Source organism: Strigops habroptila, chromosome 1 (assembly GCF_004027225.2).
Source record: "Strigops habroptila isolate Jane chromosome 1, bStrHab1.2.pri, whole genome shotgun sequence".
Taxonomy (NCBI): Eukaryota; Metazoa; Chordata; class Aves; order Psittaciformes; family Psittacidae; genus Strigops; species Strigops habroptila.
Genome location: NC_044277.2, coordinates 68,340,445 through 68,366,086, shown reverse-complemented (window position 1 = coordinate 68,366,086; position 25,642 = coordinate 68,340,445). Strand labels below are relative to the sequence as shown.

Here is a 25,642-nt window from a genome sequence, read left to right as displayed (position 1 = left end):
AACCTCAGAACACAAAAGTTTCTTCAGACAACATGTTGCAAGCAATGGAGATTTCTTTGGGGAGTATGTTTTCAAGACTTCTGTTTAGCAGAAAGATTGTTTTAAAGTACTTCTGACAAATCACTTCAGCTCTCATGTCTTTGCATTCCTTCTAGACACCCCGTCCCAAGCCATTTTGGCTGTGTGAGTCCAGTTTAAGTTGGATTCCAGACCTTTTCCCTCTTGGTGCTGCTGTTCATTCTGGGTTCAATCAGAGTGGACAGCAATAGAGTCTGGCAGGGATCTTTGTATTCTTCTTTCTTTGAGAGCTTGACTCATGATTTTATAGCTCGTCATTGTCAATATCAAAACAGCTGTGTCTCTCCCCCACTTTGCCCCAGAACTTACTCACAGCTCTCTGTTGTCAAGGGAAAAATCTACATCCATACCAGCATATCTGTGGAAACATCTGAAGATTTGCTATTTTTGAATTTTAGTGATTACCACAGGCAAATGAATGCAATAAGAGTGCTTTTCCCTTCCCCTCTCCATAAACAGATCATCTGTAGGGCTTCAGGTAGGGCAGTCAGAACGTGCTGTAGAACTGCTCTGAACTTGACTCTTGTTGCGAGTAAACCCATTGATTTGAGGATCCAAACCTTGAACTACAGCAGCGCTGTGTACACCCACCATCTGCCAGTGCAGTTTGAAAACCAGTGTAGTATTGCAGAGTAATTGCCTGGAGCATGTGGGCAGCTGAGTGAGTTTGTGCTGTGTAATTAGTAAAAGCTGTGAACTTGCTGCACTTCCTATTCCACAGCAACTAGTCATGATCACACTCCTTCCCTGTGGTTAATGCAAGGGAGCTTTGTATAAGCAAGCTCATACTCTGTTTATCCCATGGCAATTCATCTGTCTGTGTGTGGGGTGTGTGTGTTTGTATTACTACTGACTAAACTAATAATCTGCTTCTGATAAAAATAAGTGTCTCTAATTTAACCTTCAGTTGTGAACTAACAGCTTAAACCACTGCAAGTCTGTGACTAGCCTGGCATCTGCGGTACTGACGCAGTGGAAACTAGTGACTTCTGCCAGGGTTAAGACCATGGCAGTACAGCAAAATAGTGGTTTATTTCATGTTTACTGCTCAGTAATTGAACTTGCTAGCAAAAGCATTGATGGCCCAGCACTAAATACAGAGCCCACTTCCTAAATGGAATTAATATGGAGAAATAACTGGTCTGAGGGCAGTTAAGAACTTGTATATCGAGTTATAGAGGAAGGACCCCTTGCGAAATACGCTAGTGGAAAACGTCCAGAAATCAGAAAGAGACCCAAAAAAGTATGTTGATCAATGAAAGTAGAATTTGTTTTTATGTACTTACATGTGTGCACGCATGTTCTACCGCAAAGCAGGGCAGTTTTAAAATAGTTCTTGCTGAATCTAGTTAAACCGTTTGCACCCTGAGAAAGAGCATAATTGCCCAGTTGAGCCAATTGCTTTGAAATGTGTTCTGTGTCGCTTTGGGTAATTTCTTCTTCAGGTTATCATTTTTTTTTTTTTTTTCCCCTTAAAGTATTAGAGAACAATTTCAAGCAGAAAGGAAAGTTCACGAAAATTTATTAAAACCATTTTTTTTCACAATCAGGTTTTTTTTGCTTATTTTAGTTAGGAAAAAATTTGAGTTCTCTTTTGGTACTATAAGTCAGAGTTATGTTAGTTATCAGGGGCCTTTGTGAGAATGAAAACGATTATGCAGGTGCAGTTTCCTTCTGCTCTGCAACTATGGAACTTCTAATGAAATTGGTCTGGTACTTTATTCTCTGGAACCGAAACTGTGGGACCCATGATGTCATTAGGAGCACCAGAGAGACCCTTTGCCTGAAGAGGTGGAAGAATCAAGTGATCCAGCTGAAATCCTGGTATTTCAAGGCATCTGTTTTTCCAAGTGCAAAGAGGTTTTCAATGTGCAGGTGATAGCAAAACCACATGACCAGAAGTTATCCACTGTAAAGATTCCTGGAAGGAATGTACAGCCCAAGTCTGAGAGCTACTGACAGCAGCAGGAAATATATAACCTGAAACTGGAAAGCATTGGTCGACTGATGTGTCATCTCTGAAGTATGTGATGTGAGATTGACAAGAAGTGAGGAAATGAATCTTCTGGTTTTGCGTTTTACCCAGAAGCAGTGTTATTGTTAATAGAGCACTTCCAATGCAAATTTCTTCATCATTTGCCAGCTCATAAAGTATTTTCTTAATGCGAAAATGTAAGATGGAGACTTAACTGATCATGCTATTGGTGCTTCACAAAATGACAGGATAAACTTCCTGCTGAAAACAATTTTATGTGAGTTGAGCTTTTGGGGTGGAAAAGGACACAGCTCTGTTGATGAATCATAGAATCACAGAATGGTTTTGGTTGGAAAGGACATTAAGATCATCTAGTTCCAACCCCTTGCCATGGGCAGGGATGCCTCACACTTGACCAGGTTGCTCAAGGCCCCATTCAACCTGGGCTTGAACACTGCCTGCTATTGAAAAATGGTCATTTGCTGACTGTGAAGGTGGAAGTCAGCTCAAATATTTTAGGAGCTGTTAGAAGTTTATTGTTTTAATGTGTGGAATTGTTTTAATGTGTGGAAATTGAACCATTAGCAGCAGAGAAATAACCAGCATGATGAGTCAGAAAATAGGGGAAGGGGGTGGGGAAAAGGGATGCTCATTTTCCAGCTTCTGAGGTTTGCTTGTACAGGAACTGCTAAAAAGGACAAATGGAACAAATGTTCCACCATTTAATGTGCTGCATTTCACAGTCTGTGAAAGTGATTCATTGTCTTTTGGCAAAAGTCATTGCCTTGTGGTGAGGTGCATAGAAGACTCCACCCAGACCTTTACCAACGTGTACCCAGGATACATTAGTAATAAGTAATTAGGCACTATTACTGTGGCTTATAAGAACACATACTTGCTGAATCCCTTGAATGTTTCACTTGACCCCTTTGAGTTTCTAATTTTTTCCCACTTCCTCTTCCATCCTATTTTTTTTCCATATAAAAAAAGGAAGAAAGGGTGAAAACCCTGTCTAGTAAATGTTGTGTTTGGGTAGAGTAGGTGAATGTAAAAACCCAGCACCTCATAGTGACAGTCTGTATATAATCCTTATTTGCACAGTTACATGGGCCAGGGTGCTCTTCCTCTCATCGGCATTCACATGTAACTTTCTGTGTGATATATAGGTTGTTGGTAGGGAATTATAGAATGGTTTGGGTTGAAAAGGACCTTAAAGATCATCTAGTTCCAACCCCCATCTAGTTCCAAGCCCCCATTTTATGGGCAGGGACACCTCCCGCTAGACCATGTTGCTCAAGGCCCCATCAGTATGTTAATTGTTAAATTCATGCTGGCAAACACAGAACATGGTATTGAAATAATCCGCAGGAGAAAAAACATGTACAAGTCTCAGCGTACTTTGTTCCTTTGCATGCTGTTGCTTACACTAATAATCTGCAAGATTTTGCCTGCCCAGTTTTTGGTTAGGGAATATTGGGATTATTTCTACCTGGATTAAGACAAACTTTAATTATTTTTATTTTTTAATGAAGAGTGAACAGGCAACTGAATAGTGTCTGTTTACTTGTTTTTAGTTTCTACTGTCAAGTGATTGTTACTTTAGTAAATGTGTTATGGTCCAGGAATGCTCTGAGTAAAACCACTGTGTTAAATAATTAGGTGAATTGCAAGTGTATTGCCAGTACAGGACGCAGACACACTCTGACTTCACACAAAGTTTTTAGATGGAAAAACTGAGGTAAGAAAGGATAGTTCACTGACTTCATTTGAAGATGAGTGTATGTGTTTGCCTCCAACTGCCTGTCATGTACCAGAATGTGTTACTAAGTGCTGTTACCCAGTGTATTGGAGATGAATATTAGCATTTAAAGGGCTTTTTTTTTTTTTTTTAATATTATTTCCTGAGCTCTTTTGTTTCCATTATTCAATGAGGATAACATGAGCTTGAATATGACAGTTGGATTGTTGGATGATGGTCTGTGATGAACTTCAAAACGGTTATTTGTTTGGGTAGGATTTTCAGATGACTTTCAGAGAGATTCTTAATGCCTCTCTTCATGCACGTATGTGCGCTCGCTCGCTCTCAAAAGAGTTGGCTTTCATACAACATATTTTAAGTGTCAGATTTTTTTTTCATGTCTTGAAGCTGCAGTTGAATGGAGAAGCGTATCATATTGAAACTGCAGTCAAACTGTAGCTTAACAGCTTTGAAATCAAAGCCTTGGATTTTTGCTGTCTGATTAATAGCAGGTTAAGAAACGCTTGCCTTATTGTGGGTGTGCTGGCTTGCAGATCTCTTTCAGGGAAAACCTGATAGACTCAAGTGCTTGAACTCTGGCAAAAATTCCATTTCTGTGCATTCAACAAGGAATATTTTGTTTTTCACTGCTGATGTGGAGCACCTTAAACTATGAAGCAACTGACTGTGAGGCAATACACCATTGTAGAAGCATTTTCCGTGAAGGGTGTGTGCAAGTGAAGATGGAAATGCACAGGTGCTGAAATGAAAGTGTGAAAGCCACTTGCAAAAGTAATGCATTTCAGAGTGCGTATGTTGCCACACATTTGCTTCTGGTGGCATCCGATGTCCAGGCTTCTCTTGTGGGAGTCAGTGACTCCTTCTTGAACTTAGGGATTGCTGTTGGATGCTCACCGAGCTACTCCTTTTGGAAAAACACACATGTGATTATTGGAGAAGCTTGATGGTCCACCAAGAAATCTGAGTGCTATGAGAGGCTGTAACAAAATGTGCAGCATGTGTTAAGCATGTGTGCTTTGAAAGCTTTCCATGAAGAGCAGCATCTGTGTTAAGTTTTCATAATGGCTAGGCTGTTGCATCAGGCAGACGTAGATGCAGAATTGTAATAGGGTAAGTTGTCAAGAGCTTATTATTAACTGGAAGTATCTACCAAAATGTCATCAATACTGTTCTTTCCAGTCATTGCAATAATGGAATACCCTATATAATTCTGATTATATATAATCTATAAAATTATAGATATTTTCAAACTGAAATTAAACCAGAAGTGATACACGACTGTGGGGTTGTTTTTTTGTTTTTTTTTGGTTTTCTTTTTTTTTTTTTTTTTTTTTTTTTGAAGTTTGAAGTACCTATTGATATCTCTGGGGTTTAAGTCATTGACAAATTAAAGCTGAGTATTGAATTTGGAAATAAGATGGGTTTGTGATAGATTGCAAATAGGAATTATGGGTAGTGAGGGGCAAGGATGGCCAGTGGTTCATATAGTTGAATTTCAGCATAATGGCCACATCTCAGGGAGGCTTTAAAACATACCTTTGCGTGTGCTAAAGGTTTGGAATAAGGTCCTCTTCTATATATCCCACACCAGCACCTAGAAAGTCAAGTATTGGATATAATATCTGGCTTTTGGGGATCCATCTGTGGATTTACAGGTTGCAGAACACTGGGCTTTTTCCTTCCCCATCTCTCTACAGGGACATTAGCTTTTTACATATTCCATATGTTTTTCTGCTTTCCTGAATACATGCCAGGGCTAGCTCTGTCCTTAATGCTCGCTCTGTGGTACTAGGAATTAGAAATTAGTCTGCCTGCTCCTAATCAATAACCTGTAAAACTGGAAGAGATGAGCGTTATGTTACTGGCTTAACTGGTTTTCTAAGCTAAATCTTGGGAGAGGAAAAAAGAAAACATCAGCCACTCTTTCTTCATACTTCTTACCTAGGCAAGGGTGGGGTGAAAGGGAACACAAACAGGTTTAGTTCTGACTGAAAGATCCCAAACGGTTATCCTTCATGCTTGCTCAGTGCAAGTATTACTACAGTTATAAATGAAAAAGGTATGTCAAGAACATTTCTGTAAGAAAATTGTTTTCAATTAGAAATGGCACATACTAGTAAGTACAACTTCTCACTGAGGGAATTCATGGTCACTGTCCTAAAGTAGCAGGCTACTATGCCACTGTCCTGTTTTAGGTAAACCTTCCATGTGCAGCGGTTGAAATCTTTTAACAGTAAAGGAAGTATTACATACATTATGGTACTAGTTTATATGTGTAATTGTTACAGCAAGTATAGTCTCTTCTTATTCTCTATCCCCTGCCTTTGCTATTTACTGCTGGTTAGTGATGCTTTCAGGAAAAAGGACCAAGTTTCCTTTGTCTATCTCAAAAGCTTCAGTAAGCCTTTGATTTGGAGAGCCTACACACTAATATAAAGCGTTGTAGGCAGCAACAGGAATAATATTAAAAATAAGCTTCATGTTAGTTGCTAATCAGTGAATAGAATTTTGGTATAATCATGAAAGGATCATAAAAGCAAAGCTACTCAACTGCAGTGAGAGCAAATTGTAAAGTTCTGACCTGTGTTGCATCTAACTTGCTTGACCCTTAGTAGGATTCTTCCAGTAAATGTAATGCCAGGACTGGCCAATTTACCCCAAATTACAGGTAGAGCCATTATAATGTTGCTTTTTCTGCTGTTCCAGTGCTATAGAAGTTGTCTAGCTGATGCTTATCTGAAAGTTTTAAGCCTCCCTCTTCTTCCTCCCACATCCTGTAGTCTCAGAAAAGCAAAAAACAAGGTCATAAAATAGCCAGAGAAGAGAAATAATATGATGAATGTAGAGTGGAAGGCATACCTATGGGTGATGCAGGTTGGCAAGGCTTGAAAAACAAGGGTTTTTGTAAGCCCTCCCTGTAAGTCAACAATCGTGCTTGGGTTTTTTTGGGGTGGTTGGGTTTTTTTTGTTGGTTGGTTGTTGTTTATTTTTTTAAATAGAAGCCTTTGTTGCTACGTTTCATCTCCTTATTTCTGAAGACACGATCTTCTAGAGAAGTGCTTGAGGCAGAGAAAAAGATAAAATTTAGTTACTTAAAATATTTTACTGTAGATGGTCTTCTGAAAAAATAATGATAAACAGCTATTTATTTCTGTGGTCACACCTACTATTTTTTAGCCTATACACCCTTTAAAATCACTTGTGTAGACCTGCAAAGACTGTATGGTGCTTAAGTAACAGCAACATGTAAGGGCTTGACAAGACAGAACAGAAGCAGAAGATGGGCAGCTGCCATGGTCCCAGTTTTATAGGTGGGTGACAGAAGGTGTAGGAGAAACTAAGCTCACACCCTCGGAGTAGCTGAGGATCTGGCTTTTGATGTGGCACATTGACACCTTGGTGGCTTGGCCTTACTTGATCACAGCTGTGCAGGGAAGCTGTGGCAAGAGGGAAATTGAAAATGGTTCCTTCTTTGTTCCAAATGGAGACCCTAATCCCTGAATTCTTCCTCTTTTGTTTCCATAGGAGAGATTTCTTCCTTTTGTCTCAAGTACTAATGGAGGGGGAGAGGTTTAGAGATCTTTTGTTGTCTTCAAAGAATTAGAGCGTACCCTAGTAAGAATGTAATGACTCTTGTGTAAGGTGATATATCAATAAGTGAAGCTGCGATTGATATTTTCAGTTTGGTACCCTGTGAAACATTCTTTATGACAATTGCAAATTAAATATTCCAGAGGAGTCCTGGCACTCCAGTGGGAAGGGGCAGCTGTTAAAAATCCGCATGATGTGGGCATAGGCAAAGGCTGTGTTCAACCAGAATGGCAGGAGGAGTTTAGTTGGGCAAGGAGTCAGTCCTAGACCTGGAACTGCTCCAGGAAACTTTAAAATCCAGGCTGCAGGCAGCTCTTGGTGGGAATAGTATGTTGCTGCTCTGCACTTCAAAAATATTGAGAAGGTTCATGCTTTCCCTAGTTTGTCCTACTGATGCTCAAGCAGACCTGTTAAAGAGGTCTGATTTAAAGTTGAGTTTTTAGATTTTAGTTGTTTAATCTCTAGAGAAAGGTTGCCATCCTGTCCTCTATAAGCAGGTACATAGTTCTATGTAAACCACATTTTCAGTTTCTTAATGTGTTGTTTTTGTCTGTGTTTTTTGGGGAGCAATATTTTAATGTTTTTGTGAAAATTTATGTCACTGCTTCACTGACCTGCCTTCCCCTGCAAATTTTTCAGGGAGATGGATATAAAACATGTGTGGGGTTTTTTTGTTGTTGGGTTTTTTTTTTTTTGTTTGTTTTTGTTTTTTGCAGTAAATAATGAAAAATATTTTTGTTCCTCTAAACAACTGTGGGCATGAAAACAACAAGGTAGAGAGGAACCTTTGTTGTTCTCTGGAAAATAATGTGTTTGGTCTAATCAAGTTACAGCCAGTGGAAAATTCTGCTGGGTATCTCTGTGAAGGGTTTTGCCCTGAAGTCTCTTAGCAGGGTCATAAAGTATATAACTGAGGAAGGTTGTGTTGGCTTTAAATTTGCCTCTAAGTTGTATATACAAGTGGATCTAGAGTTTGCATCATACATGCTAAACTGCATCTGTGTTCTGAAACCACGTTTGCTTCTTGCATGTTTTCCTACAATAAATTCATAGTCACAGAATGGCTGAGGTTGGAAGGAACCACAGGAGGTCATCTGGTCCACCCTCCCTGCTCAAGTAGGGCCTCCTGAGGCTGCTTGTCCAGAAATGGCATGTTTATTTCAGAGAAAAGAGGAAGAATATGCTGCTGTACAAATGGAAAAGACATTTGGGCTTTTCTTACCCTCCCACTTTCCATCAGGTGAGCAGGTTTGGGTGCAGAGGCAAGGCGCTAGCTGTGTCCTCATGTCAGTTTGCAGGTATAGCACAATAGAAATCAAGAATAGTGCTCTTGTCCAGATTGAAAAATGCTATTACTAATTTGTCTGAAAAACAAATGAGGAATGTAGCAGCTAACTAAGACAGAGGCATTCCATTTAAGACTGGTATGGATCTGAGAGCCAGACTGAAGGACGACTCAGTTTTGCCTCTTTGCATGAAAATTGCATCTGTCTTTGTGAGTTGAAGACTGATTAAGGTAAAGGAGCAGATTTGTGAAAGAGTAAGCAATGTCTTGCTTGATCTTACATTGTCTTTTATGCTTAACTTATACCTAACTTTAAAATATTTCTGTGAAAATTAAAATGTGCAGTCATCACTTGGTACTTCTCTAACATGGATTTCTAGAGAGTCATTGTGATAGGTTGACCTTGGCCAACTGCCCACCCTCCCTGCCCTCAGAAGGGAGGGAAAATAAGATGAAAAAACTTGTTGGCTGAGATAAAGACAGGGAGATCACTGACCAGTTACTGTCATAGGCAACACAGGATTGACTTGCAGAAAATTAATGTATTGCCAATTAAAATAGAGTTGGATGATGAGAAACAATGACATAACTCGTAATACCTTCCCTCACCTCCCAGCCTTTTTTCCTAGGTTCAACTTCACTCCTTCTTTCCCAACTCCTCTATATCTGCTCCCTACAACTTTATGTATTTTTTTCCTCTTCTCTTTTAGGAGGGGCAAGAAGCATAGTATAATTCTGAGGACGCAGCTGTCGGTGAGAGTTCATGCCTGCATTGGTAAGTGAAGCTCTACATGCCTGAAAGAGAGCAAATAAATAGAATTAATCTCTGGGAAGTAAATCTGAGGAGTATGAATCAGACTTGCTGTGTTCCAAGTTGAGGATAATGGCCAATAAATTGATTTATTCTGTTTGTTGCATGTTAAAATTAGGTGGTATTAGTTACGTTACTCTTTATAAAGTATGTTAAACAGCCCAGGGAAGCATAGCATTTGACAGTGGGGTGAGATGGCTGGGTGTGCTTTGGAGAATCTTGGATTATCTGTCTTGTCACAGCCTTTGTGTGTGCCTGAAGACTGTTCTGAATTGGGAAGTGGTTCTGAAGAATTGTTGGCTGACAGCTAACTTCTGCATTTTAATAGCATATAATGTTCATTGCTTCACATCTTGCAGATCTTGGCCATATATTTGTCATTATCACAGTGTCAGTGTCTTAAAACCTCTGGTTAAAACAATGCTGTCACGAGGAAAAGTCTAATGAAAGTCATAATCTGAGTGTCACAACAGCTTTAAGGTTGCATAAATGGAGGCTGATGTGCTGTGATGTTGTTAATATGTTTTCCAGCATTCTGCAGAGCAGAACGTTTCACTGAGTATTAGTGGTAAAGGTAATGCTCAAGTTCTGGTGATACTATGATAGATGTTATGAGTAGCTGGTTTAAAAAAAAATTAAAAATAATCCTATATGTCTGTGCCACAGTCGCCTGTTTTGTTTTCAACTTCTCCATAATAGATTCAGCACCCTAGTATGTTTAGCTTGTTGTTGCTTCAAAAGATCATAGCTGAAGCATTGAAATATAGATATTTTCCTTAAAAGGAGGGGGAGAAAGTCATAGTTCTGTATTATTTCTACAGTACTACTGCTGTTGAAAGATTCAGTCTTTAAATACAACTAAAATTCTATCCTCTGCCCCCAGGACATGTTATGAAATGGCCTTTCTTGGGAATTTGAACTGAGCATAAGCAACCTACAGAATTCCTTAAATACCTCCCATTGAGTGCAATCTCTGGGCTGCCTCGTGCAGGAATAGATTCTCCTCTACTGCCGTTAACTTGAGGAAGAACAGTAGAACAAGCCTTTGTGTTAAGTATTAGAGTAGAAACAGAGATACTGCAAAGTCTAATGAAGTTGAAAACAGTTTGAAGAAGCTTGTTCTTGTTAGGTCTGGGAATATACTTGGCAAAACAGGCCAGTGGAGCAAGGCAAGATTTCACGTTCCCTGGATTGAGGTTTTATAAAAAACATTCTCATGTAAATATTTTTATCCAGAGTGCAGCCATCGAGGAATTGGAACACACCAGTTTCTGAGCTTCCATGCGTGGTTGCTTTGTTGTTACCTGTTTGCATTCAAGCTCACTGTGGGCCATTAGGCATATTATTGTGCATGTATTGTTCCTGTATGAAAGTGTCATCCTTTGTCAGGTGCTGTTACACTCTGTCAGCAGTGATGCATTCAGCAGTGAGTACAGAGGAAGCAAGGCTGCAAAACTTGAGTCCAGATTTCAAACTCCTAGAGCAGAGGTGTGTTGGATATGAGCTTTTGGCTTCGTTCGTTATAGGCAGAAAAGCCAAATGCAAAATCTGGTTCTGATTTCCAACCCCCCTGCTGACGTTTAGTTTTTTAGGGTAAGTTTTTGTTTCAGCCCATAGCTTGATGCAATGTAGTTTCTTCTCTCTTCTTTTCTTTTTCATTTTTACATATCAAATACGCATTTGGTATGGGATAGTTTGAAAGTGTCAGGGACACTCTGTGGTTCTTAGTACTGGCCTTGCTTGGTGACCTGTGCCTGCCAGTTTAACTTGCCAGAGGGTAGAAGGGCTGTTACCTGCTGGTACAATGGGTACTTTTCTTTGTCTTGTGTGTACTTTCACATCAGCTGCCTGTTAATGTCTTTTAGGAAATAAAAGCATTAGGTTTAGAAGTTAAAAGATGTGTTACACATTTGGAATAGAAGCCAGGAGTTAGAGCAATCTGAGACAGTGTCACATGGAATAAAACCATCTTGCTTTGACTATTTCCTCTCAGTCTTCACAATATCCCTTGCACTGTGGTTAGCAATGTTACTGACTCTGCAAAGTCCCCGGTAGGTAGCTAGGACTGCTTTCTGAGAAGATGTGGTTTTTTGTGAAGTACCCTTGCAGCAGAGCTTTCTGTCATCCTTTCATTCAAGGTTTTACTTAGCTCTGAAGAGCTGAGGCATGTAAAGAAATAGCTTTCCTGTCATAAACTCTCCCATTTGGAAGGTGGACCAATTTATTTATTTATTTATCTATCTATCTATTTATTTATTTATTTGTTTTATTTCTCCGTAACATGTTGTACTTCTAAATTGTGGGAAATACACAAATGTTTATGTTCAGATGTCCAGATAAAGTTTTCCATCTTTAGTGACTTCAGATCTCTGGGGAGTTCATTGGGCTTTAGTGTCAGAGGATGACTATGAGCCAGTATTTTGAGGCTTGGGAAGCTCTAGCAAGTCCCATGTCAAGTGGGATAGTGCGGGTTTTTTTCTGTTTTGTTTTAAGCAGAGCAGGGAAGGAATAAAGCTTAACTTGAGTGCGGAAGTTAGAGAGTGGTATTTTCTGCCCTATTGCGTACTAGTCACTCTTAAGCATCTCAGTGCATTAATGCTTTCTTTTTTTCTTCTCAGTTTGAGTTCTTGTCTTATGTTCACATTAAGGACTTTCAGCATGGAGGAATGAATTTTCTCTTAACTATCACTCTACTAGTTTTCCCATTTTGGCTTGATCCTGATTAAATTGTCAGGACTAATTAAGAGGTAATTTACAAAATAAAATTTAAGTGGTTTGACTACAAACTGCAACATTTGCATTTTTTTAATAGCAGAAGACTATTGCTGTTACCAGTTTTGTTCAGAGACATACCTGATTGAAAATTATTGATGTACTTTTGAACTTGTTGATGTTTAAAGACCTTAGTGGAGCAAGATCAATCCTTAAATCACATAGTGTCAATTGTCGTGGTTTTTTTTTTTTTTTTTTTTACCTCAAGCTGTCAAATTTGACCTTTTATTCAAATTAGATTTATTGTGAGTTAATACCCTGTGGGAAAAGTCTTTCTGGTATTTTTGGCAGCCTTATGACTTTCCTTGTTTTTATTTAGTTATGTCTTAACATAATTTTAATTTGTATGTATTGAACAATTACAGGGCTTAGCTAAAGCCTTGATAAGGGCCTATGTAAATGAAGGATATAGCTTTACAGGGTGAACACCACAGTGCCAAAAACTTTAGCCCCTGAAACTAAATGGAAGATTTCAGAGCAACTCTTCGATAGTGAAGTTTTAAAGATCTTTGAAAGCTCCACTCTTCCTGGAGAGTGACTCGGTTTATTCATGATGTCCTTGCTTGGACAGCTATGTCTGTGGCTGCTGCCTCATTTGTCCATTTGTTGCTTCTTGGTAGTTTTCCCTCCAAATCTGAGGTGGTCTCTGAGAGAAAAGGCACCATTTACTCTTACAGATCTGGATGCACTATCTAGCCCAAGAGCCCCATGTTCTCTTTCAAACCGCATATCTTGTGTGATGGGGAATTGGGAGTGTTGCTTTCAATAGTGAGGAGGAGTTTTGGACAGGGACCCATGACAATGACTTAAAATGAATCTTCCAAAATAAGTTTGACATTAGCTTCAGGTGTTAATACAATGTAATACAAGAGGAATGCAAATAACAAAGGTTGATGTAATTTTGAATACATGTATTGGCCTGGGATTGCTCAGAGTACTGTGGCTTGGAAGGTCAGCAAATGTTGCAAGGTGTATTTTAAATTTTACTTCTCCTTTGTGTCAGTTTGTTATTCAAAAAAAAAACCAAACCCAAAACACAATACACACACCCAACCCTCAATTGGTTATTTAAAGTGTTTTTGCATTATAAAATTACATGTTTGTATGGTTATAGCTCCCTCCTGCATTTGTGCAACGTCTGTCTTTTTATCTGTCTATATATTAAAAATAATTTGCATAGGTATTTGGTCGTATTACATTTCACAGCTTGATCCAGTGAGAATCCTAAACTGTGTGCAAGTATATTATTGCAAGTCTTGCTGAACATAGAAGATGGCTTCATTATTAGTCTTTATAACTACTTTATAATCCCATTCTGTTGGCATTTTCACATGGGCAGTTGTAGATCTACCAGAGCACGGTGCACAGCGTGCCTGCCCTTCCCCATCCTTCCATGGGTGATCTGCGGTATCTTATCCCCAGGTATGTGGCACATTAGCTGCCATGCCGCATGGTGGCTTTTTCTAGCTGCTGTTGTTAAGGCATCTGCTTTAACCCACAGTATTAGTACCAATAGCCCAGCCTTTCCACGTAGCTTTTTGGATTGTCTTTTTGACATCCTCTCACTCTTAAGATAGCTTATGTGAAATGTAGCCATAAATACCTTTCTGAGCCCCTTTTGTTGTGGGGTACCTGAGGGAAGCTGGAAGCCAGTTGTAACTAGGAGGCTAGTTAGAAGCCAGCTGTTCTGATTTGTTCTGTAATGGCTGAAGTATGCAGCTAGTCCTCTTTACTATCTACAGTTTTCCCTTCTGTTATCCATTATGCAGCCTTGTTGCATGTATTATAGCAGATATGATTAGGTTCTGCAACTATTTATGCATCTATTGAACATCCTGGTAGGACCTGTCCTTCCAAGTGCTTGAGATGCAAGTTCCTTCTCACTTTGCTTTCACAAAGTTGTGTCTCGAGTCTATAACTGTCTCTGGCACTTTGTTGCAGAGAAGTTAAGACACGCAGATAGAAGTGGGGGAAAATGTAGTTTGTTCTCCTATGAGAATAGTATCAAAGTGTAGAAAAGCCAGTGCAGTTCTTGTTAAGGAAACGTGTGAAAGAGGGTTGTGTTTCATTCTCTGAGGTCAGAGTGAAGCTTGTGCATACAATCCGTGTTATTGGTACTGTCTCACTCGAGATGCTTCTCCCTGGAAATATCATCATTGTATTGCATCTGTGTGGCATATATGTGTTTGCAGTGTGTTGAGTGCTGGAGTAGCGTTCTCATAGCCATAGAGAAGCACTGTGAAGCTCCTCTAGTTCGTACTTTAAAACTTTCTGATTTTTTTTTTTAATGAAGTGGATACTGGGTTGAATTTAATATAAACAGCTTTCTTTTGGTAAAGGAGTTCCTGAATACGCTAAGAGAAAGGGTTTAATTGGAAGACTTTCCTAAAGGAAGCTTAATTGTGGCACTATGGGATCTTCATTTGGGCAAGTAATGATTGATATGTTCCAATGAAAGTATGAAGGAAGATACTTTTTTTGTATTTTACAATTTTCTGTTCAGCGTTAGGCATTCCTAATAGAAAACATTTTCGGTTTGAGAGAGGGAACATGTGGAGAGCATTAGCAGTTCGGCAAAACGTGCAACCGATTCGGATTTAATTTAAAGGGAACAAAAGAGGTGCCTTGAGAATTTGTCGGAAGCACTGTGGTTTTGCCTTCTTTGCGCTGATGGTAACTGGAGAGAGAGGTGGGTTGAAATTGCTTTATCGAGTATCTTCTTAGCATAATTGGGACAGAAAAGACAGTGATTAATGGATTTAATGGTGCTGCACAGCGATCCTGCATGCGTTATGGATTTGTAATCACGATATGCTTCCTATGACTTTTGCTGTAACTTGGTAAAAGTCCTGGCTTAAATGAAGATAATAAACAACATGTTTATTGATGTAAACTGACATCACACAAATTGAAAAGATGTGATAAGGAATGCCAGAGCTTGGGGGGGATTTTTTTTTTTTTAAGGGTTAGGCTTTTTCTAATAAAATAATTTGAGTTCTAGTTGGGGCGGTACACACAGTACTGGGGCCTGCTTCCAGATGCGATTGGAGATACCTGGTTCAGCTCTCTTTCAATTTGAGTGAAACACGAAATAGCTGTGAAAGCCATGATAAAAGTACCTTTTTCAGGTTTTTAAGATTATTTAAATGTTCTTTCTTGAGAATGTGGAACACAGATGCTTGAAGTAAAAAATTCCCTGGTTCCCAGATCGGATTCCTTTGTGAAAAATCTATCTGTATAAATAACTTGTGGTTTTGCTCTAAAAATGTACACCTCTTTAAACTGAAATGTTAGACTTTTGTTATACTCCTTGTGCATGCTTTTAGTCAGCCTCCTTTGTGGTATGTCCTCATAACCTGCGATTTGCCTTCTGTGATCTCATCGAGAAACTTCTGGTCCCATCCAGTAGGGAAATTTCCAAGATTTGTATCTGCATATTTCATTTAAATTATAATCCTTAAAATAGGCTTTGCAGCAAGAAGGACCAAGAAGCTGTAGAGCAGATAAAGGCTCCATTAGCAGTGGGTTGTTGCTTTAAAGCGGTGGATTCTTGCTTTAAAGGGTCTTGTTCCAGGTTTGAAACGACTGCTGTGGAGTGTGCTAGTGGGATGCTTTTCGTCTATGGGAAGCTTTGTGTTAAAATGTGAAAGCTTATCTGACTGGACTCACACCAAGAAGTACTGCAGAAATTCTGACAACTTAGATTTCCATAATAATTCCCTTTTCTTACAGAGTGTAAAAATTTGCAAGGGAGAACGAATCTGCCTTTGACTCTTAAAACATAGTGAGATTTGAAACAAGTCTTGTTTCTAAAAAAGCAAACAAAAATCCTCAATCATCTTCAGTGGTAACTTAAAGGAAACAATCTCTGTGTAAAGCCAGGAAATAAAATAAGGAGTATGACACTTTGTTTCCCAACCCCCAACGCAAGCCCATTTAGATTTTAGATTAAACACGTCTTTTTGAATACTAAAAAATTCTAACAAAAGGAAATATAAAAGGTAATATGCTTTCATTCTTTGCATATTACCATCTACACAGTGCTTTGTAAGTCTGCTGATGACTAAAATCTCACAAAAAAAGAAGTCCTAAGTTAAGTAGCAAATTAACTTGAAATTACTGCAGTGTAGTGCAATTGCAGTTTGTAAAGTTTCTTTGTCTAATACAGTCATGTTGCTATTGTTAGGACTAGATTTACAACATTTTTTGTAAGCTAAAGAGAAAGAGAGGTCATTAATTTAACCTCTGAGATGAATGAGAAAAAATATTGTAACATTTTAAACTGTTTATAAATGCTCTTAATGGATTCCTAAAATGGACCCCTCTGGAAATAACTGGTAACAACAGTAGTATCTACTACCATGAGGTCTTTGTGGATTTGGTTGGGGGATTTTGGTGTGTGATGTTCTTTTGTTTTGAAGAAAAGTAAGCAAATAATTGATTATGCCTCATCCCTGGCAGTGTTTAAAGCCAGGTTGGACAGGGCTCTGAGCAACCTGGTCTAGTGGAAGGTGTTCCTGCCCACAGCTGGGGGATTGGAACTAGTTGATCTTTAAGGTCCCTTCCAACCAAAACCATTTTATGATGTAGGCGTTTTTGAACAACTTCCGTGTTCTTCAATTAGCTTTTGAGAAATACTTGCCCAATAAATAAGTGAGCGTAGCCTAGAAATTGTCTCTAGTTTTAATTCTAGAGGAGGTGTTACCAAGGTTGGTCCTCTGTGACCTGTTGGAGCTCTTTGTGGTTGAACGTTTCAAGAAGTCTCTATGTGTATGCAACAGGTAGGGAGGATTTGGAGAAGAATCGCTTCCATTTCAGAGCCGCAAAACTCCATTATTGTCCTGTTTTCGACTAGTGATTAAGGCAGCATCATCAGTTTGTTCTGCTATTGATGATGCTGTGTAACTGGGGTTTTGCAGGTCTACATTGAGGTGCAAAGTTCCCCTTCAGCATCATTTGTACTTAGTGTACTGTACACAGCCTTTCTTTCACTTTGGGGGTTGACTGGGCATTAGTCTCTCCTAAATCACAGGTGTGACTCTCGGGTTACTTGGCTGGGACTTATGTAGCTTGCAGAGGGGTGGCTGTAGCCATTCTGTGAGGTAGGAATCTATAGAAATCATTATTACTGCGGTATGAATATGATAAACTTGCTTTTACCTGATCATAACAGTCCCCAAATTTTCAAAGGGATATCCTAAATTTCATTAAGTGTAGGAGTTTGTAGTTTTCATAAAAGGAAAATAAAATAAATTTCATGCAACCTCTTACATCAATAGCTGTTGTTAGTTTTCATGTAGTTTCCCTTTTCAGCTGTCTGTACTTCCTGCTTATTTTACAGATATTTGTATTGACAGACAAAGCGGTTCTTACTCTTATGGTCAGTGTTCAGACTGTTAAACTCATTTTGCTGCAGGCTAAAGCACAGCATGTTCAAGCCTGTAACTAGAGAAAAAAGTTAACTTCCTATCAAATATCTTCACATAAATTAACGTTACGCTCAAAAGAGAACAGAATGATTGGTTTCCTGCCTCCATCTAAACCTGTTCTATGCAGAAGATACAAACCAAAAAAATGAATTGGGTTCAGATTAGTTCTCTTGAAAGCATGCAGCACTCAGACCTGTTTTAAACTTTACCCTGCAAAACCTTTTAGGGCAAAGCAAAATTAAGTACCTAAATTATAGAAGAGAAATTAGGAGCTGCTACTTAAAAGCTGTGGGTTTGGAATAGGAAATATTGCTATTTCTCTGGGGTGTCGTTCTCAGCTTTGCCACTGCTTTGTAAGGAAGGCAGTGGGATGTTGATTTTGCTCAAGTGGAGTTAGGGTAAATATGGTTCCTACCTCCCTGAGATGTTTGAAGATGCATGGACAAAATTTGGTTTGAGTTACATCAATCTCTAAGCGTATATACTACAGACTGCATTAACATTAAATACATAGTTTTTATCTACTAGCTTTTATGTTTAGAAATGTGACATTCTTCACCTTGCTTAGCTGTAGGTTTTAGTTCTGGATTGCTGAAATTTAAGGAGCTACATAATGATCCTGGAAGCAGCTGCAATGCAAGCTGTGGCTCTCACTTTCCAGAATTTTTGGGTAAAGAACGAACTGGATTAGTGCTGTTTATTTTTCTATAATGTACTTCTAGTGTAATAAAAGAGTAGAAGTGTTAGTTCATAAAGGAAGGATTTGCGCTACTATGGAAAGGAGGCTTCTCTACAGAATGAATCCATTACATGTAATACTTTGGAGTGGAAGCCCTGAAGAAGTTTTAGCATAAGGCAAAATTTGCATACCGTGTTTAGTACTAACAAAACACACTTAACAAAACCTCTACATGTCTACAAACCTACGTGTCTACAAAACCTCTACATGTCTAACAAAACTTCTACATGTCTAGAGAATGTCTGGGCTGATTTTCCTCCCTCTCCTCTTCCTTCCCCTGTAGGGAAACATTTCCTCACTGTGCTCTCTACTGTATGGTGCATTTTTCTCATTCATTGCGTGTCTGATTTCTGCTCGCTAATGGGCAGTTTTGATCTATTACTTGACTATCACGTACCACAGGTGAATGCATACTCCAGTACGCCTTATATTAGCTTTCAGATTAGTTTAAAAAAAGAGAATGTACACATGTCATTGGAACACAAGGTCAGAAGATGCATGTTTCAACATTCTCAGTCTGCTTCAGCCTCCTTATCTTCAAAAATGATAAGCAAAATGAACAAACTCGTGGTCAATGATGCTTCAAACAGATGCCACTTGCTAACTTTTTGTGAGCTCACTGTGAGGCCAAGTATGCAGATATCATCTTTTCAGACCAGGAGTATGTTTTCAGTCCTTATGCCTACTGAATGGAGAGATAAGTTTTGTTACCATATCAAAATCTTAGTGGAAGGTGATATAAAATACATGTGGTTTTGTAACACTGCTGGACTGATTTTTATTTTATTTTTTTTTTAATCTGGTTTATTAACCTTTTTCACTATGGTATACAATGTTAAATGTATTATCACATAATTCAGCCATCAAGAAATAGTTGTTCTGTGTCAAGTTTTCACTGTGGCATTCAAATAATGTGTACTGTTTTTTCCTTGCCTTCGGCTATCCTATTCCTCTCTCATTTATATCCTCTTAATCTTTTTCATGTGCAGCTGCTTTTATTTCTGTAGAAATTAAGATGATTTAATTTGTAAATTGGGCGCCTCTCAATTTATTTCTTTCTCAAAAGAAATACTCCAAAGACTTAGGAGCTTTATTTAAATAGGTGGCACAGTTCCCTTATATAGTCTCCTGTAAGACTTTTAAGGAAGGTATCCACAAAATCTACTGAATGCCAAAAAGAAAGTGTGTACTGTAATACAAAATATTGTGATGGTGCCTTAAGCATTTAGATAAAATGCTCAACTTCAGTTCACGTCTTGCCACGGTCAGATGTGGTCATCAGTGGTAGATGTGATGTGGTAGAGGAATCCCACCACTCCTTGTAATTATGGTTTTGTACTTGTACGAACTTGATGAAATTGAGAAGATCATGGTATCTCTGTCTGGAAAAGGGAAAAAGAGATGGGATTTTTTTAATATATAATTGTTAATATCATGAACATTATGCAGTGCAGCAGACTTCCTTTATTTCACAGTTCTTTGTCTTCAAGTGTTACTTTTAAGCATGAGCTGCCCTTTTCTGAGTTTTTCTTGTGTTTTGGGGCCTTTTGGTTTTTTGTTGGTGTTTTTTTTTTTTTTTAATGTGGAGCATCTGTATTTTAATAGTGATAACAGCTCCTTTAAGTCTCTCTCTTCCTGCTTAAGACTCAACAAGTCACATAAAAATTTAGGCTCCAAAGAGATACAGTTACAACCTCTTAATTCTAAATGCCAGCAGAAGCTACTGTGGCTGAACTACATATTATTGTAAGTGGTAGGATGTCATAAGCTCTGTCAATTCATATTTAGCAGTTTGAGATGAGTCTGGTGTGCATGAAGTTACATATCAGGTTTCTTTTAACCTTTCAGACATTAAATATTTAGCTCTGGTCTTACTATTAGAACATGAAGAGGAATGTGTTAGTAAACTGTGTGCTTTAAAATAAAACAACTATTAATACCTGTTTCTGCAGGTTTATTTCTCCCTGTGGCTTTTGACAAGGGTTACACTTCAGCTTTAAGGGCCAGTTATAACTTCAGAATGCCTAAAACTGGTGTATCAAGTTTAACTTATTGCTGTGCTGAGGGGGAAAATACAAATGTTGGATGTGTTCCTTCTTTCATAATCCTAAATTTAGGTTCACCATCCATTTAAGAGCCTGTTCAGCATCAAATGCCACTGGAGAGATTTGCTTATCACTTGACTGTGTGTGAAACAGGGACAGCCAAGAGTGTGGAAAGTTTCTCTGCAGGTTGGGCACTGGGGAAGGCCTGGGGTTGTTCTCACCCGTGCCTGAGGGATGGGGTTTTCCTCAGCCCTTTAAGCAGTAGAGCTTATTCTGCAGGGTGTGGGGGCTGGATGAGTGTTCCGGGCAGGGGAGGATGGTGATGATGCCGGCAAGACGGCAGCCAGCTGTCACTGCTTTTCTGCCTCTTGCTGCTTGGAGGACCATGCATGAGTGGTTCCCTGTAACGGCCTCAGAAACACATCAGGAGGCTTCCCTACTTGCTTTATCTTTTGCTGTCATGCTGAAGTGCTTGGTGTTGCATTGAGAAAAAACTTGCTGTGGAAAACGTGGGTATGTTTGCATGAAAGGTCCAGCATCACATGCAAATAACCTGGAAACCTTTGTTGAAACCCTTAAAACCCTCACCAAGGAGTTCTGCCATATGTTGTTCACTTCAACAACAGTAAATTAAAAATCATTAATTAATCCTAAAATAGTACATTTCCCAGTATATAGGAAATATTGAGATCCAAAAAGAGTGGGTGAGGAAGTAAAATCCTCCCTATATCTTTTCTGGAATAGCCAGGTACTAGTGTAATATTCTCAGGGGTGGTGTACCCTGGGAAGGGGGAGCCACAGGGGATGCTCTGAACAGCTCCCTGGGCGTGGGCATACGCTGTGCTTTTGTCCAGAAGTTAGTACAAGTGGTGAGTACCCAAGCACCCATGGTTACCCTAGGTAACACACTGTGGGGCACTCTGGTAGCTGTGACTGTGTGTCCTGGATTTTCAGTCCGAGGTTAGTGGTCTGCACATTATTGTCACCAATACAATGCTGTTTCATGTTGTGGCGGTATTCTGTTCTGTACGCTGCATGTTTCAGGCTCTTTAGTCGACAGTCAGTCATTAATATCTGCTAAGACTTTAGGAGGAGTTTTCCTAAGCTAACAGCTATGAGACTGAATCTTTTTGTTTTAAAGCCAGTAAAATACATATAAATTTGGTACTAGCTGACAGGACCTAGAGGACTGTCTGTGAGCTGGCAGTTCCTGTTTGATTAACTGCCTGCTACCTTGGGGTGCCAGCTACACTTCCCAGCTGGCCCCTAGGGATGCTTGTTGTGGAGGAAAGGAAGTGTGAGCAATCCAAATATGCCCAAACAATTCCTAAATTTCTCTATAGGAGAAAACCAAATCAGAAGAGCATGTGCTACACAGGATTTTTGTAATTGCATCTGAAAAACCCCCACAAAAAAGCAACCCCCAAAAAAACCCCATAACTCCCCCCTCCCCCCAGGCCCTTCAGTAAGAAACCAGCATGGAATTAGTTTTTCCCTTTTCTCTGCTTTCCTCTTTTCTTTGTTGAGGGAAAGAAGTAGGGGCCTTACAAGGCTAATTTAACTGACAGGGAGCTTCAGGGCACTAGCTGTAGTTCTTCTTTTTCATATTTCTCAAGTTGCTTTTAACCGTGGGGCATGTAGGGAAATAACTTTGTCTCTAGATGAAGCTTTACTGCTGTATCACTGCCTCTTGTCAGCCTCCCGGTCACACCAGGCACGCTGCTTGGCTGAGTTCGCTGCTAGGCTCCTTCTGTCATCGGTGAGCAGGGTCCGTCTGGAGGGCACTTGAGAGCATCTCACTTATGTTCCTGCCCTGAATTGCTCTTGTTCCGTTGACCATAAAGGAAACAGATTAGGGAGAGTAGTTGCCTGCCTGAGAGGTACATGTACTTTCCGTTGTCCCTTTCTGGTTTCTATCTTCAGAGTCCCGATAGTCATTCTTTGGTTGATGTCAGCTTTTAGTGAAATCTGGTTCTTTGCCAAACTCTGAAAATAGTTGCACTTTTTTCTTTTTCCCTAGTTCCTATCAGGATCTATTATGTAGTTTGTATATGTAAATTTACTTATTGGAATAACTCCTGTGAAGTTATTCATAGTGCTTCCATCCTACAAACTTCATATAACATCCTGAAGGATTATTTGTTGCCAATAATTTTCATCTCTGTCAAATTAAATTAATGGATTCATCCTTGTTCCAGATGGCATTCTCCCATAGGTGAGCAATCTGGTCTAGTGGAAGGTGTCCCTGCCCGTGGCAGGGGGGTTGGAACTAGATGATCTTTAAGGTCCCTTCCAGCCTCAACCATTCTATGATTCTGTGACAGAATGAATTTTGGTAAGAGAAAGTAAAGAGTCAGGGATCCAGGCTATGAGTTATCTCCATTGGCTCTAAGGCCCATTGTATGGGCAAAAGCAAATGGAGATACATTTGCTCTGTGGTTATGCCCAAGAACTTTGCTAGGATGAGGCAGAAATTCCAGATTTTGGAGCACAAGACTTTCTGGGCAAATCTTCACCTCCCATAAGATGATTTGGTGTGAGAATTTGTCCATTCTACCCTTGTGGAGCGCTGGTCTTAACACTTGAATAAGATGGTGTTTTTTAATATTTTGTACCAGTCTGTTTCCTGGAGTTCTGATGTGCAGGCGCAGCGCTTTCCAGGAGAAGGGGAAAGTTACAGTTTTACTCTAGCTCCCAGCATGGTGTTTTTGACAAGACCTCCCTCAGAGCAAGCAAGCTGCTTCCCGTATTGCAGATCCTGCCGTGTTACGTTGCCAAGCTGTGAACGCTGAAGAGGAGGATTTGTTTTCTCTTTTTGTCTCTCCTGTTGCTGCTGCTACTTTTTCATATTGCCTGATCTGAGCCTGAGGCCATGCAGCCGGCAGTTTACAGAGGCAGCTGCTGCCTGTTGATGGATGGGCCAGTGGGCAGCCCAGACACCACGCACACAGGCTCTTGCCCATCCCTCCCTTTGAGGGTCAGCTCAGCTGTACTTTGGCATTAAACTCCCAGCTGGAAGGATCTTTCCCATGTTTCCTATGAATAACAGGGAAAAGGAGGAGAAAGACACTTTGCAGGCTGTAGCTGTACCTGCCCTCTCTCTGGGCCAGGAAAACAAGGGATCTGTTTTCAGGGCAGCTGCACATCTTGGCTATTTAAATGCAATACCTTACTGGAGGTGGCTGGGGCACATGTCTGAATGAACCCCTTTCATGCTGGATTCTTGGTAGATAGTGAAATTGTGACTTTCACCTATCAATTCTGCCTTCATTGTGTGGTACTACAGGGTTTTGTACCACTGTTCTTTGCGTGCTTGCACATGCACAACAGCACTGTTTTTAATTTTCCCTTTTTCTTGCCTCCTTGATAGTATTGAAGTGTATTACAGCCTTATCACTTCCTATCAGGCATATAGCTTGTTTTCTGTAGAAGAAAAGCAGTAGCAGCGTTTGGCTGAAGAGCTTGAATTCCTGGCTGCCCACCCTTTATGTTAGTGTCTCCTGCCTGGTGACTAGCATGCAGGGAGTCTATGGGCAGGATCTGTGGGAGCATTGCTTGATAGCAGGTGAGATAAAAGCATAAAAACTTACTCTGTTTTCTAAAAGGAAAGTAAATGAAACTACTTCCTAATCCGTAGCAACCGAGTAGAAAGAGTAACATTCTACCCAACCCTTGCAGCATGGGTTTGGAGATTTGGAAAAAATAAACAGGTAATAATTTAGTGGGAAATAACTGAGCATCCTCAGGAAGCAGCTATTTGTGGGGTAGCTATGTACACATTTTCTTGTTTTTGTGCTTTAATGAAATGCAGACTTGTAAGCACATATGGTGAACAGGTATAGTGCAAGTAATGCAGAGCTATTTTATGTTACTTTGCATGGTCAAAGTAAACTGTGAAGGTGATTGCTTTAATTTGTGGAGGCTTATTTTACAGAAATTGAGGTTATTCCCAGTGGATAACTTCTGAAAGATTTTCATCTTCCCTCTTCAAAAACATAGGCAAGCATGAAGTGAGTCACAAATGGGCCATATAACAAAATGGCCTTACTGGATCAGATCAAAGGCCTATCTAGGCCAGTTCCTTGTTCCTTCATTCTTCTTTCTTCAACAGATGGTAAGAGCTGCTGAAGTGAAGATAGAAAGAAGAGTGCAAGTATTTCACCAGAGTGTTTTCTAGCCTCTGGCAGTTTTGTGCCTTAGGGACTTGGAGGTGGTGTCTTCACGGCTGGTCACCCTCTGGATTCTCCTTCCAGGAATTGCCCAGCTGCTTTTTTGACACCCTTCAAACTTTTAATGTATAGAAAATATCACAGGTGTGAGTTCCAACAGTTCAACTGCATCTGGGTAAGGGAGTGGCTCTTTTTGGTTGCTTTGGACTTAAAACTTTAATTTGATGCCCTGTAGCTGTATTAGAAAAGGAATTGCTGGTTCACCTTCTGCCTTAGCTCAATAGCTTTCTCTCTCAGTTCCTCCCCCACTTTCTCCCCAGTTCATCTTTTTACAGGGTAGAAATCCCTGTAAAGTGTTTAGGAATGACCTAGGTGGCCATTCCTCCAATGGAAGCTGGACTGTCTTCACTGTGTGAAGCTTACTTAAAACACTGCAGCAGTTATTTGCTATTAATCACCCTTGTTCTCTCTATCTTTTCCAGTTCTGCTATGTATAGTGTTTGAGACCGGTGGTCTCAAATGTACCCACAATTGAAAATACAGATACATATCTTTTTTAAACAGTATTGTAATAATGCTTTCTGCTTTGTTTTGTATTCCTTTTAAGATAATTACCAGGATCATTTTGCTCTGGGGCATTTAAAAAGCAGAGTTGCTACAGAACTGGTATTACCTGAGCACCTTCTGAGTGATAAAATTCAGTTCAAGTCTATAATTTTATGGAAGAAGCCAACCCAAACATGTAACACTTCTCTGCACTGAATTCCATCTGTCACTTCTATCATTCAGTCAGTATTGGATGCTTCTTTAGCAGTTCTTTGCCGTTGAAACTCCTCTTAACTGCTTTGAGCAGCTCAGAATGAACAAACTTTGCTCTCTTTCCATATACTGTTTTTGTTCACATTCTTTATGATTGTCATGATTAGCATCAGTTCAGTTAGCTAAACTGAGTTAAATTTTTCTGAGAATAAATTAGATCTTATTTTAGC

General features: G+C 39.6%; 1 protein-coding gene across 5 annotated transcripts in view; it reads left to right on the top strand.

Moving 5' to 3' along the window:
• Window positions 1-25,642, top strand: part of FHOD3 (formin homology 2 domain containing 3) — a 373,735-nt gene that overhangs the window by 35,918 nt on the left and 312,175 nt on the right. For all 5 annotated transcript variants that reach the window (XM_030499299.2, XM_030499287.2, XM_030499280.2 and 2 more), the window contains exon 3: window positions 9,399-9,463. In XM_030499299.2, the coding sequence (XP_030355159.1) occupies window positions 9,399-9,463 (65 nt within the window). The remainder of the gene's footprint in view (window positions 1-9,398; window positions 9,464-25,642) is intronic.